This window comes from Oncorhynchus kisutch, linkage group LG2 (genome assembly GCF_002021735.2).
Source record: "Oncorhynchus kisutch isolate 150728-3 linkage group LG2, Okis_V2, whole genome shotgun sequence".
NCBI classification, from domain to species: Eukaryota; Metazoa; Chordata; class Actinopteri; order Salmoniformes; family Salmonidae; genus Oncorhynchus; species Oncorhynchus kisutch.
The window spans coordinates 56,650,535-56,663,662 of record NC_034175.2 but is presented as its reverse complement, the minus strand read 5'-3'; the positions used below and the strand labels follow the sequence as shown (position 1 = coordinate 56,663,662).

The following is a 13,128-nucleotide window of genomic DNA, read 5'->3' as shown; positions in this document are numbered from 1 at the left end:
GCTGGCGTGGTCTGTGGTTGTGAGCCCGGGTAGACCTACTGCCAAATTCTCTAAAAAGTCGTTGGAGGCGGCTTATGGTAGAGAGATTAACATTAAATTCTCTGGCAACAGCTCTGGTGGACATTCCTGCGGTCAGCATGCCATCCTATTGATATGCCACACCAGACAGGCAAAGGAGAAATGCTCGCTAACAGGGATGTAAACAAATTTTTGCACAAAATTTGAGAGAAATTAGCTTTTTGTGCGTGTGGAACATTTCTGCTTTTTTTTCAGCTTATGAAACATGGAACCAACACTTTACATGTTGCGTTGATATTTTTGTTCAGTGTAGATTTATTGGAGTTGCACCATTATTTTTACATCATATAACTGTACAATTTCAGTATCACATGTATTAGAGTGATGGACTGTGCCATCCCTGTGGCCGCCGCAATGTATTAGTCCACTGAGACAGGTGGGTATCAGACAGGTGTCTTGTGCACCATAAAGAAATAAGTTGCGACTGCTTAATAAATTGCAACTGCCGTTAGCTAGTTTGGTAGGCTACCTATCAGCTCCATTGTGCAGTTTTGGATGGGATTACCATGACCAACAGTCACAGGGACTGTGGGGGTGACTCGTGACTGCTGGTGTGGCGGTAATAAAGTCACCAGGACACCCCTAGAAATAGTAGAAGTACCGTTGGAACATTGCATTGAAAACGTTGGAGTACCGTTATCCCTACTGAGTCAGAGGTTACATTTATGACAAGAACAAGTACATCCCCCAACCCAACAGATGGCTCATTATCATATGCCCATAGAGGCAGTCAAAATCTCCCATACACAGCCCAATGTTCAATCTGTAAAATATATTATCCACCATGTGTCATCTAATCATATTTCAGGTCAATGTTGTTATTGAAATGTCCCACTTGGCCATATCAGAATGTTGTCTTTGTAGCTACTATTCCGTATTTGTCTAATTCTTTCAGAGCCCAGTCATTGGCACACACACTATACCGCATGCTGCTCCCTCCTGCTCTCTAGCATGTATATGGTAGCAGAAATGGCACCTTTGACTGTCTTCCTTGGTACTGTGAATATTTAGTTCAGTACAGGGACTTGATAACTCTGGGGCTGTCTCAGTGGAGGTGAAAGAGACTCATTGGGCATTGAGTGGTAAAACTTGTGGAGATCTGTGTAGATGCTTGACACCTCTCTTTTTCTCTCTCTCTGCTCTCAGAGTGAATATGGAAACAGAGGACCTGTCTGGAATTCAGCTCTACCCTGTTGAGATGGTCATGTTGGAGGACACTCTCAAGTAAGGCTGTGTGTGTGTGTGTGTGTGTGTGTGTGTGTGTGTGTGTGTGTGTGTGTGTGTGTGTGTGTGTGTGTGTGTCTTACTCACACTCTCTTCTCTCACTACAGTGGCCAAGGCAGTGAAGGACAAACCACACCCAAGGTGAGACCTCTTTCCTATAAGGATCACATGGTTTTACTGCATAATGCACACACCTACGAGCACCAATATTGCATGAACTCTGACTATGACCATTGTGTGAGTATGTGTATCATCTGTATGTGCAGTGAAGGGGTGTGTGTGGCTGTGTCGAACTGTAAAATACCTCAGTAGCATCTGTGTTAGACTAAGACCCCTCTCCTGGGTTTAGTGTGTGTTTTAGTTTCCCTCACTGAGCAAGCAGTCCTGCCCTTCCTCCTCTGATGTAATTTCCTGTCTACTGTAATATAGCTCTGCTGCTCGTTGGTATTTGAATATTCTTAAGATGACTTGTTTGTAGTATAACATATTTGAGCTGTGGTGAAGTAAAGCTTGAATTGCTGTGGTAGATGTACACTACATGACCAAAAGTATGTGGACACCTGCTTGTCGAACATCTTATTCCAAAGTCTGGCACTGATGTTGGGCAATTAAGCCTGGCTCGCAGTCGGGATTCCAATTCATCCCCCAAACATGTTCAATGGGGTTGAGGTCAGGGCTCTGTGCAGGCCAGTCAAGTTCTTCCACACCGATCTCGACAAAACCATTTCTGTATGGACCTCACTTTGTGCATAGGGGGCATTGTCATGCTGAAACAGGAAAGGGCCTTCCTGTTGCCACAAAGTTGGAAGCACAGAATCATCTAGAATGTAATTGTATGATGCAGTGTTAAGATTTCCCTTAACTTCCAGAGGCAGATTGGATCTTCGGCAATGAGTGTTGCAACCTAGGACAGACAATTTTTACGCACTACGTGCTTCAGCACTCAACGGTCCCGTTCTGTGAGCTTATGTGGCCTACCACTTTGTGGCTGAGCCGTTGTTTCTTCTAGACGTTTCCACTTCACAATAACAGCAGTTACTGTTGACCGGGGCAACTCTAGCAGGGCAGAAATTTGACGGACTGACTTGTTGGAAAGGTGGCATGCTATGACGGTGCCACATTTGAAAGTCACTGAGCTCTTCAGTAAGGCCATTCTACGGCCAACGTTTGTCTATGGAGATTGAATGGCTGTGTTCTGGATTTGATACACCGGTCAGCAACAGGTGTGGCTGAAATAGCGGAATCCACTAATTTGAAGGGGTGTCCACATACTTTTGTGTGTATATACATTGTACTAAGTAGATTTACAAATAAGTTCCACCGGTTGGTATGTTCTATCTAGTGGGACACTCCCGAAGGATGCTTTGAGTTCCAGAAGAAACGAGAGTTGATTCTAGAGAGGGCCAGGCTGGAGGCCCAGCTTGCATGCCAACAATATGAGACACATATGTCCAACCAGGTAAACCTAGTAACGAGCCATGGATGGCCACCCCCCTCAGGCTTACCAGCCAATCCCTGCCTCTGACTTCCCTCATCTTGTGTGTGTGTGTGTGGTCACTTCATGCTCTTAACCACTGGTCCCAAGTCAGTTTTTGTGTGAAGTATTACATAGTAGGGGTAGCTGATCCTAGATATGTGGTTAAGGGCATTAGAGGGCAAATCCTAACTCAAGATCTGTGCGTAACTTGAGTTTTCAAAAAAATCTGCCATTGACTTCAGTGCAAGATTGCTTGAACGTTTGTTTACTTGGATCTCAAGTTAGGATTCAGTCTCGTGACCAGTAGTTGTGTTTGCTGGTGTGACCTCTATCCTGTTACCTAGTCACCTCATGACCTTTTAAATCTGTGTGTCTGCTGTTTTAAATGTCTAACTTGGATCTTACCTTTTTGTTTACGCTTCTAGAGGTAGATGAAGGGAATTATTTGAGGCAGGTGTGTAGTGTTGGTGTTTTTGTTGACTGTGTGAGATTTAGTTGTGTGTTGCATGGCGATATAGTTAGTAGTTTGTGAAGTTTGACCCCGCCCCAGTCTGCTTCAATACAATGGTAACTGTTGCCCAGATACATTATATAACAATAAATGTTGCCCAGAAACTTCCGATCCTTCATAGCAAGACTGGGATTGGCTCACACACTTTAAAGACCTAAACAAATGCTTTTGAGCTTAAAAGTTGGTTTAATGTCATTAAAAAAGTGCTAGCTGGAGAGTTGACAACCCTGTAGTTGAAATAGACCAGCACCAAGGGAGGAGGAACAACAGCATAACAAGGAGAACAAGTCTTCGTTGTCTGTCAATTCTTTTTTAATTTTTTTATCTTCAACAATGCCATAGTGTTGTCACACACACTGAGAGAGAGAGAGACAGGGCCCACTATTGGGAACAGTGCACACAGCCAGCACTGTCACCACATAGCGACAGCCTGTCCAATACGAGCTACATGGTCGTAGCAACAGTTACCTCAGCACAATCAACTAATTAGAGTTGAAGCAATATTGATATTACCAAACCACTAGATACTGTGCAACCCATGAGATGTATTGACCAATCCAAGCTAGAGGACAACTGGCCATGCTAGTCAATCTGGGTGAGGGTCAGAGAAAGGAACAGGGTGAGTTGTGCTCTAGTTAAGCCAGCTCAGAGGTCATCTTTAGTGTTTCAAAGTATAGGACGCCAAGCTCCAATCAAAATCCTGCACACGTACATCATACACAGTGCACACACAGATGTCACAAATATACACACATTCAACACCAGCTGTCTTGTCCCCAATTACCCATATAGACCTGGACAATGTGTATGTATTATGCAAGTATACTCTCTGGATAAGAGGGTCCCTAACTTTTATGTTTGTACTCCCATGGACTCTCTATCAGGGAGAAGACAGAGTTCCAGGCAGCGGTCCCACGTTTACCACCCCTGCCTTTGGGCTGAAGCCCCGTTCTGGTGAGTGCAGGCTGGGAATGGCACAGTATGGAGGGTGGGTAGAGGCATGGGTGGGTGGGTGAAGGGAGGGGTACATCTCTATACCTACCACAATCCATAATTACATGATACTACTGTCCCTAAATCCATCCTTTCACTCCAACATAAAGACATGGATGCCCTTGATCCGCTCTGCTTCTCCCCCAAATCCTCCCACACCTCGATCCTACTTTTATGGGGTTATAAGATTATCCCAAGGTAAGAAAGACCTGGGCAGTTCCTCCAATGGTCAAGAGTCCGTCGCCACCCCAACTACCCCAACTTGTTCCCCTCAGAGTAGAACTTCTGAGACGCACGGTATCTCATAACACCCTCTGTGCTCAAGTCCCGTAAAGCAGCAGCAGCAGTTGGGCCGTGCTGTAGAGGCTACCAGCCCTGTCCTGGCTAACATGCAATGCTCCCACAATGTTTCTGTAATGCTGTGTGAACAATATGGAAAAAGTGATGTGTGTTTGCTTAGAAGGCGTGGATGTGAGTACTCTGCACCCAATCCCAAAGAGGGGCTATGGAGGAAGACGCATACAAGGTGTCGTCCATCTCTTAGCTAACTAACTGGAGGACTGGTTAGCTACCTCCTGTGGAACAGAGCAGGTCCACAGATTCTGAGTTGAGGAAAAAAATTCTCTACAAATCCTCTGTACCTGTTTGGTACTGCTCAGGGTCAGATGGCTTTGGGTGCAGGTTCACTGAAATGACTCTAGCATCTGATATTTGCTGCTTGTAGAAATAGAGCTAGCATCCATCCAGCTAGTTGCTACGTACAGTAGGCTACAGCTGTAGCGTGTCAAATTTAGCTGTAGGCTACCTGCTACCATTAACAGCATGTCATGAAATCTGTATTGTGAAATGGCACTAATATTGATTTATTTTCTTTTGATGTATTTTTTCTTCTTCATGGCATCTTTCACATCTCCTTTGTTTCTTCCTTTCCTCCCCCTCTTACATCAATTCTCCCTCCAATCACACCCCTTTATCTAACCCAACCTGCCTTTGCATGCGATTATCAACTGCTGCTGCCTGTTTCGTTTCCTTGTCTTTTAAAATTCAAACTGTTTTTTTCCCTGAACTTTCTCTGGTGTCTCGGGGGGTGGGTGTGGTTTTGGAATGGATCTGTCTTGTTCTACTTGGCCTCTCCCCCTATACCTTGCCCTCCGCCCCTCTTCCTCTAGCCCCCGCCTCACTGCCCTGCTCGCCCCCGCTCTGTCTCCGCCCCCTCCTCACACAGGCCCTGTCCATCGATAGAGACACTCCCCCTAGACCAGGCGATGGAGGCATGCACAGCAGTGGTAGGTCACTACTCCCAACTAATTGGCCAATCGGAGGCCTCGAAACCAAACATAACTAGACAAAGTCAGATGTTTGCAAACCATTTGCATTGTGTGACTCCCTGTTTCTCTCTCTCTCCTTCTTTCGCTCACTCTCAACTCTTTCAACTGTTTCCGTTTTCTATATTTCCACCTGTAACTCTTTCTACCTATTACACTCTGATCTCTCATATTCTCTCTATCACTCGTTCCAAGCCATGGGTGAGTGTGATGAAAGTGTGCACTGTACTTTTGCAGTCACATCTGTGCCTTGGACCACATGTTTGGGGTGTTTTCGATTACTTCGTTCCCTGTGTGTGTGTGTGTGTGTGTGTGTGTGCGTGCGTGTGACGCTGCAGAACTCTGAGGCCCAGAGGATCAAAGGAGAGCCTCCACACTTCACACACTCCTCCTCTTCCTTCATCTTTCCGTCCCTCCATCTGTTCTCATGTTGGCAAGTGTGTTGTGGTGGTGGTTGCACATGGTAAAAGTTAAATCATGTGTCTGTACGCCACTGCATCAATGTGGTTGAAGACATTGGAAGGGGGTGGTCTGCTATACAGAAGCTAGTTCCAAGACCACCCAACAACACACACACACACACACACAGATACTCTCTGATGCACATACACATTTATACATACAGATGTATTTTATCTAGCTCTGGACATTACCACATTCTGTCTGACAGAGAGAAATAGTTAATTCCTCCTGCAGTCATTATCAGACCGTATGTCCACTCCCAGTACAACCACAGTCCAGATCTGGCAACACACACAGACGCCACCCTCCATTAAGTCCCCTTTGATACGGGCTCTGCCTAACAGTGCATTATAGCCTTTGGAAAACCAATTAAACACAGACACAGTGTCTTTCATGCCAGGACTGATATTGGTGGGAAAGCAGATTGGGTACTGAGATATCTGATGTCCACTCACTCACTCAGCTCAGTATGTACGTACAAACGGAGTATCTTGCTGTTCCTCTCTCCTGGCTTCCTTTCTATTGCTCATGGTATTTATAGTTTTATATTTTAACTGTTAGATAATGGTCTCACTGGGGATATCCCACTTCCATAAGGAGGGAAACAGAAAGTTGCCGACAGCCATTTCCCCCAGGGCGACTCTTGTTACATGATTGTTCAAAGGGTGCGCTTTTATGATATCAGCATGGATTCAAAGTCAACATTCACTTTTTATCACTCTCCCGTTGCTAATGATAATAGTTCAATAGGTAGATTATAATAACAAAGACATTCAGAAAGAATGTCCTGAAGAAAGAAAATAGGAGTGTTCCAAGGAGCAGTAATGTTGGACAATTGGTCATGGAATTCCCAAGCAGTGAGAACAGTGGTGATAGCTTTGTTTTTCAATGAAGATATAACCAAACACCAGTAAACGGGTCAGGCCTCAGGGAGGTGACATCACCAGTAACCAATAGGTGAGATCACGAGTGGCTGACCTCATTAACAGCCAAAGAGCTCTCAGAACCCAGTCTAAGGGCACCATTCCAACTCCAAGTGTGTCTAGGGCAGGTCTCTCCAATCATGTTCCTGGAGAGCTACCGTCCTGTAGGTTTTCACACAAACCCGAATCTGGCACACCTAATTCTAATAATTAGATGGTTGATAAGATTAATCAGGTTAGTTACAACTGGAGTTGGAACAAAAACCTACAGGAGGGTAACTCTCCAGGAACAGGGTTGGAGTGATAACCTACAGGAGGGTAGCTCTCCGGGAACAGGGTTGGAGTGATAACCTACAGGAGGGTAGCTCTCCAGGAACAGGGTTGGAGTGAAAACCTACAGGAGGGTAGCTCTCCAGGAACAGGGTTGGAGTGAAAACCTACAGGAGGGTAGCTCTCCAGGAACAGGGTTGGAGTGAAAACCTACAGGAGGGTAGCTCTCCAGGAACAGGGTTGGAGTGAAAACCTACAGGAGGGTAGCTCTCCAGGAACAGGGTTGGAGTGAAAACCTACAGGAGGGTAGCTCTCCAGGAACAGGGTTGGAGTGGTAACCTACAGGAGGGTAGCTCTCCAGGAACAGGGTTGGAGTGAAAACCTACAGGAGGGTAGCTCTCCAGGAACAGGGTTGGAGTGAAAACCTACAGGAGGGTAGCTCTCCAGGAACAGGGTTGGAGTGATAACCTACAGGAGGGTAGCTCTCCAGGAACAGGGTTGGAGTGGTAACCTACAGGAGGGTAGCTCTCCAGGAACAGGGTTGGAGTGAAAACCTACAGGATCAGGGTTGGAGAGCCCTGGTCTAGCGTCACACCAGCACCAGTCGTTGGTAGCACAGTTACACAACCTGTTTGTGTGTAGATGCTTGAGGGCTGAACGAGGAAGCAGAATGACTGTACTGATACTAAATGTATGTATGGTGCAGTAGCTTTTATTGACCTTTGAACTCATAAACAACAGCTGTTGACAGTTGTATTCTCTGTGGGTCGGTGATGTCACACAGTAGCAGCCCTGACTAGAGAGGAACCAGGATTTTAGACTTCCTCTCTGATACAGGATTTCCTTCTGGGCTAGAATGCCACTGGGCGGCCATTAGACAGGGTTAAATTGGGTTTGTTGTTCAAAGCATGACACACAATATTACTCTTTCTCTCTCTCTCTCTCTTTCTCTGACCCCCTCACAAATCAGTGTGTGCCCTCAGAGGCCCAATCTGTGTCTATTACTCTGGAGAAAAAAATTATGCTCTGCTATTACACACACACACATACACTAAATATACAAAACTATGTGGACATCCCTTCAAATTAGTGGACTTGGCTATTTCAGGGACACCAGTTGCTGACCGGTGTTTAAAATTGAGCGCACAGCAATGCACTCTCCATAGACGAACAATGGCAGTAGAATGGCCTTACTGAAAAGCTCAGTGACTTTCAACGTGTGTACACACAAACACTACCAGTCAAAAGTTTTAAAACACCTACTCATTCAAGGGTTTTTCTTTATTTTTACTATTATTCTACATTGTAGAATAATAGTGAAGCCATCAAAACTATGAAATAGCACATATGGAATCATGTAGTGACATCAAAATATATTTTATATTTTATATTCTTCAAATAGCCACCCTTTGCCTTGATGACAGCATTGCACACTCTTGGCATGCTCTCAACCAGCTTCACCTGGAATGCTTTTCCACCAGTCACGAAGGAGTTCGCTCATGCTGAGCACTTAGCTGCTTTTCCTTCACTCTGCGTTCCAACTCATCCCATTGTGGAGGCTATGTCATCTGATGCAGCGCTCCATCACTCTCTTGGTCAAATAGCCTGTACACAGCCTGGAGGTGTGTTTTGGATCATTGTCCTGTTGAAAAACAAATGATAGTTCCACTAAGCACAAACCAGATGGGATGGTGTATTGCTGCAGAATGCTGTGGTAGCCATGCTGGTTAAATGTGCCTAGAATTTTAACAGCAGTGTCACCAGCAAAGCAACCCCACACCATCACACCTCCTCCTCCATGCTTCACGGTGGGAACCACACATGCGGAGATCATCCGTTCACCTACTCTGCATCTCAAAAAGACACGGTGGTTGGGAACCAAAAATCTCTCATTTGGACTCATCAAACCAAAGGACAGGTTTCCACCAGTCTAATGTCCATTGCTCGAGTTTCTTGGCCCAAGCAAAGTCTCTTCTTCTTATCGGTGTCCTTTAGTAGTGGTTTCTTTGCAGCAATTCGACTATGAAGGCCAGATTCACGCAGTCTCCTCTGAACAGTTGATGTTGAGATGTCTTTTACTTCAACTCTGTGAAACATTTATTTGGGCTGCAAATTCTGAGGCTGGTAACTCTAATGAACTTATCCTCTGCAGCAGCCGTAACTCGGGGTCTTCCATTCCTTACTTGAAATGTTCCGTATTGACTGACCTTCATGTCTTAAAGTAATGATGGACTGTCGTTTCTCTTTGCTCATTTGAGCTGTTCTTGCCATAATATGGACTTGGTCTTTTACCAAATAGGGCTATCTTCTATATACCACCCCTACCTTGTCACAACACAACTGATTGGCTCAAATGCATTAAGAAGGAAAAAAATTACACAAATTAACTTTTAACAAGGCATACCTGTTAATTGATATGCATTCCAGGTGACTATTTCACGGAGCTGGTTGAGAGAATGCCAAGAGTGTGCAAAGCTGTCATCAAGGCAACGGGTGGCTACTTTGAAGAAACTCAAACATAAAATATATTTTGATTTGTTTAACACTTTTTTTGGTTACTAAATGATTCCATATGTGTTATTTCATAGTTTTGATGTCTTCACTATTATTCTACAATGTAAAAAATAAATAAAAATAAAGATAAACCTAGAATGAGTATCTGTTTCCATACTCTTTCTGGTACTGTGTGTATATGTAGATAATTTGTTCATATTTTTTTAAACTCCAAACATAAACATAGAAACAACAACTTAAAGACACACCCATACAACTACATCTCTCTCATCTGCCCAGACCCCCATGCTCACACCCCCATCCCTAGTGCCTGCATTATTGTTTGCCACCTGGACATAAATTGCACCAATAATTTTTCGGTCACCCATATGCCATTTTTATATTTCAATAATAAATAGATTTTTCCATTGTATTAATGATAGCGAATTGGATTGATTTCAAAAGAATCGTCCAGCCCATTTGGTATCTCACTACACCCCCATATGCTATGCCTTGAAATATGCAGACAGACGGATTCAAAGTAAGTTCACATTGTAATACTTCTGACAGCCAACTTTTTTCTCCGCCCATAACTTTTGGATTTAATAGCATTCCCAGAAATCATGGATTATTGAGTCATCATTAGTTTTACACTTAAGACATGACTCTGCCATTGTGCTGTAGAATTAGAGAATTTTGTCTCTTGTATAATGCATTCTATACATTATAGCCTGGATTAAGCATACATTTTAGTTAACTGTAATTTCATTAGTTATGCTCCAACTTTCTCTCCATCTTGTCTCAACATCAGGTCTTTTTAAGTCTTGGTTCCAATAGTTCCTTTTCTTTATGAGATTGTCAGTTGGATATGGGCTCTGCAAGGTTTTGTATATCTTCCCTAACATAGGAACATCCTTTTATGACTCAAATATGATTTCCTCAAGGTTGCTCTGATGTCCAAAATATGTCAAATCCAAATGTTATGTGAAAAGTAACATGTCTCTTTCCATTGTTGTATTGTTAAATGTTACTCTTACCTCTTGCTAACCACATTTACAACCTCTAATGATCAACATCCTGTTCTCTTTATGGCGAAAGTGGAGGGTGACCATCGCCCCTCGCTGTTCCCCTCTACCCACTCTGATAGTTATCAGCCAGTCATGCTTCTGGATGAGGCCTGTATGTGTTTATCTCTAACTTCCTTGGATAGCCCCTCAAGGAGCCATTTCCCTGTGAGAGATGATCAGATGGGCCTGTGTTATTAAGGCCTAGTGTGAATACTTCAGAAATGCATTCCCCTTCCCTTTTCCCCAAGCATGGGTTGAACAATCCAGTGACTCTTGGGCTCCCTCATGTGGTCTGACTGTGTATCACAAAGCGGAGCTACTGAACATGTGGTGTGTCACTAAGCTGTATATGGTGGCTGTTGCAGGGGAGATTTATGACTAGAATATAGGCCACTGACTGGTTTAGTAAATGATTCAGTCCTACGTTTTAGAATGTGATCATAGGCCATGCCTGTTTTTCACACACACACTCTGATTACATTTCCTCCTCCCACACAGTTTAAAAAACACACATACACATTTCTCTGTAGCTTTGACTTCCATATTTTGTGCTTACCCAGTTTAAAATACTGATTTGAGATTTGAATAGAATACCAATGAGAGAAGACTTCTGCTTTTAATGTACAGTAAGATAAGAATCTTCAGTTCCATCAGTTCCTTGAGGGCTTGCTATGCCATCTGTTGGTATGCAGGATTGACTAAGTGGAACGCCTTTAAGAAACACAATCTTCCACATTCACTCCTCAGTGCAGATGACTGTTTCCATGGCAATGAATGCAGCCCAGAGCCCAGCACTATAGAGTGCATCTGCATTAGTGGATATGAATAAGGGGTTATGCAAGTGTACGGTAACAGTAGTTACTCATACACTTGTAAGTGAAAGTGTGTTTTCCATGTCAGTGAATATTGCAGTATGCATTTATGTATGCTACAGTATGTGTGGTTGTATGGGTGTGAAGTGTGGGTGTGAATTACTATATGTACAGTACAATATGTGTAGGTGTTAGTTACTGACTTCCTGTCTAATGGATGGCGGCTGTTCTCTCCTCCTGCATGTTGGGGGCAGTATTCCTGAGGACCCATAAGAGCCTGGAGTCTGTTGACCCTCAGTTCACTATGAGGAGGAAGATGGAACAGCTGAGAGAAGAGCTGGAGCTGATGGAACAACTCAGAGACGTGAGAGCTTCTCTCTCTTTCTCTCTCGCTTCTGGAAGTTAACTCCCCAGTATTAGCATTATGTCCTCAGTTTGTGTGTGTGTTAAGGTGAGTGGGTTTTTACCCCTCTTGTCTCTCCTCAGAGCATAGAGAGCAGACTGAAGGTGGCTCTTCCTGAAGACCTAGGCTCCTCCCTCATGGACGGGGTGGTGCTATGCCATCTGGCCAATCACATTCGCCCACGCTCCGTGGTCAGCATCCATGTGCCCTCGCCTGCTGTGGTACGTCTTGGGGGTCAATGAGGGGTTAAAGATGGATGTGGGAATGGGTGATTTTATTTTTGTTACAATTATAGTCTCCGTTGAGCTCTGCGTTCTGTGTGACCCCGCAGCCCAAACTCAGCATGGCCAAGTGTCGGCGGAACGTAGAGAACTTCCTGGATGCCTGTAGGAAAATGGGCGTTCCTGAGGTGAGACACACCCCCTCCTTTCTGTTAGATAGTGGCACCTCATTGGTCCTGAATCAGCCACTTTCAGATTCACTGTTAGTTAGGATTTAACTGAGGTAAACTGATCTTCGATCTGTTAAGAATTTGAATAAAAGCCACAGTGCATCATTGGGTTTGGAATCAAGTTGTGGGTGGGCTGACTGGGAATCAGTGAACACACAGCCTGTATAGAACACAGATACTATACACACTAGTATTGAGGGTCAGAAAGGCTGGTTGCTAGTGCTGGGATGAGACTAGACCATTTGATAAGTCTACAACAAATTTATTTTATACAGTATTACCGTTCTAGGATATGTATTTGATATCGGGACCAAACGACTTTATAATCATCGCCTCAAAACAATCTGCCCAGTCAGAGCACAGAGTTTGATCCCAGAACTGGCACATCTAGCCAATCACCTTCCCATCCTCCTCTACTCCTCCTCCTCTGAGAGAGATGCATTGATAACACAAGCATTAAAGCTGCATTAAAGCTTCATCATCATCATCATCATCATCGCTACTCACTCCGGCTTTGGGCACCCTCTATACTTCAGAACTTTGACCTGGCTCTTGCTTGGTTCTGACCCCAGCTAGTGCCAAAGAAAAAAATGGAGCTGGTGTGCTGTCATTCCTGCAGAAAAACATGGCAGAAATTTT

At 44.2% G+C, this 13,128-nt stretch overlaps 1 protein-coding gene across 8 annotated transcripts in view; it reads left to right on the top strand.

Annotated features, from left to right (window-relative positions):
• LOC109868725 (leucine-rich repeat and calponin homology domain-containing protein 1) overlaps positions 1-13,128 on the top strand; it is a 118,014-nt gene that overhangs the window by 98,326 nt on the left and 6,560 nt on the right. For 2 of the 8 annotated variants that reach the window (XM_020458458.2, XM_020458480.2), the window contains exons 12-19: positions 1,225-1,302; positions 1,410-1,443; positions 2,645-2,761; positions 4,175-4,244; positions 5,453-5,569; positions 11,890-11,999; positions 12,122-12,259; positions 12,370-12,447. In XM_020458458.2, coding sequence (XP_020314047.1) covers positions 1,225-1,302; positions 1,410-1,443; positions 2,645-2,761; positions 4,175-4,244; positions 5,453-5,569; positions 11,890-11,999; positions 12,122-12,259; positions 12,370-12,447 — 742 coding nt within the window. The remainder of the gene's footprint in view (positions 1-1,224; positions 1,303-1,409; positions 1,444-2,644; positions 2,762-4,174; positions 4,245-5,452; positions 5,570-11,889; positions 12,000-12,121; positions 12,260-12,369; positions 12,448-13,128) is intronic. The other 6 variants (XM_020458474.2, XM_031798262.1, XM_020458467.2 and 3 more) reach the window with 3 other exon arrangements.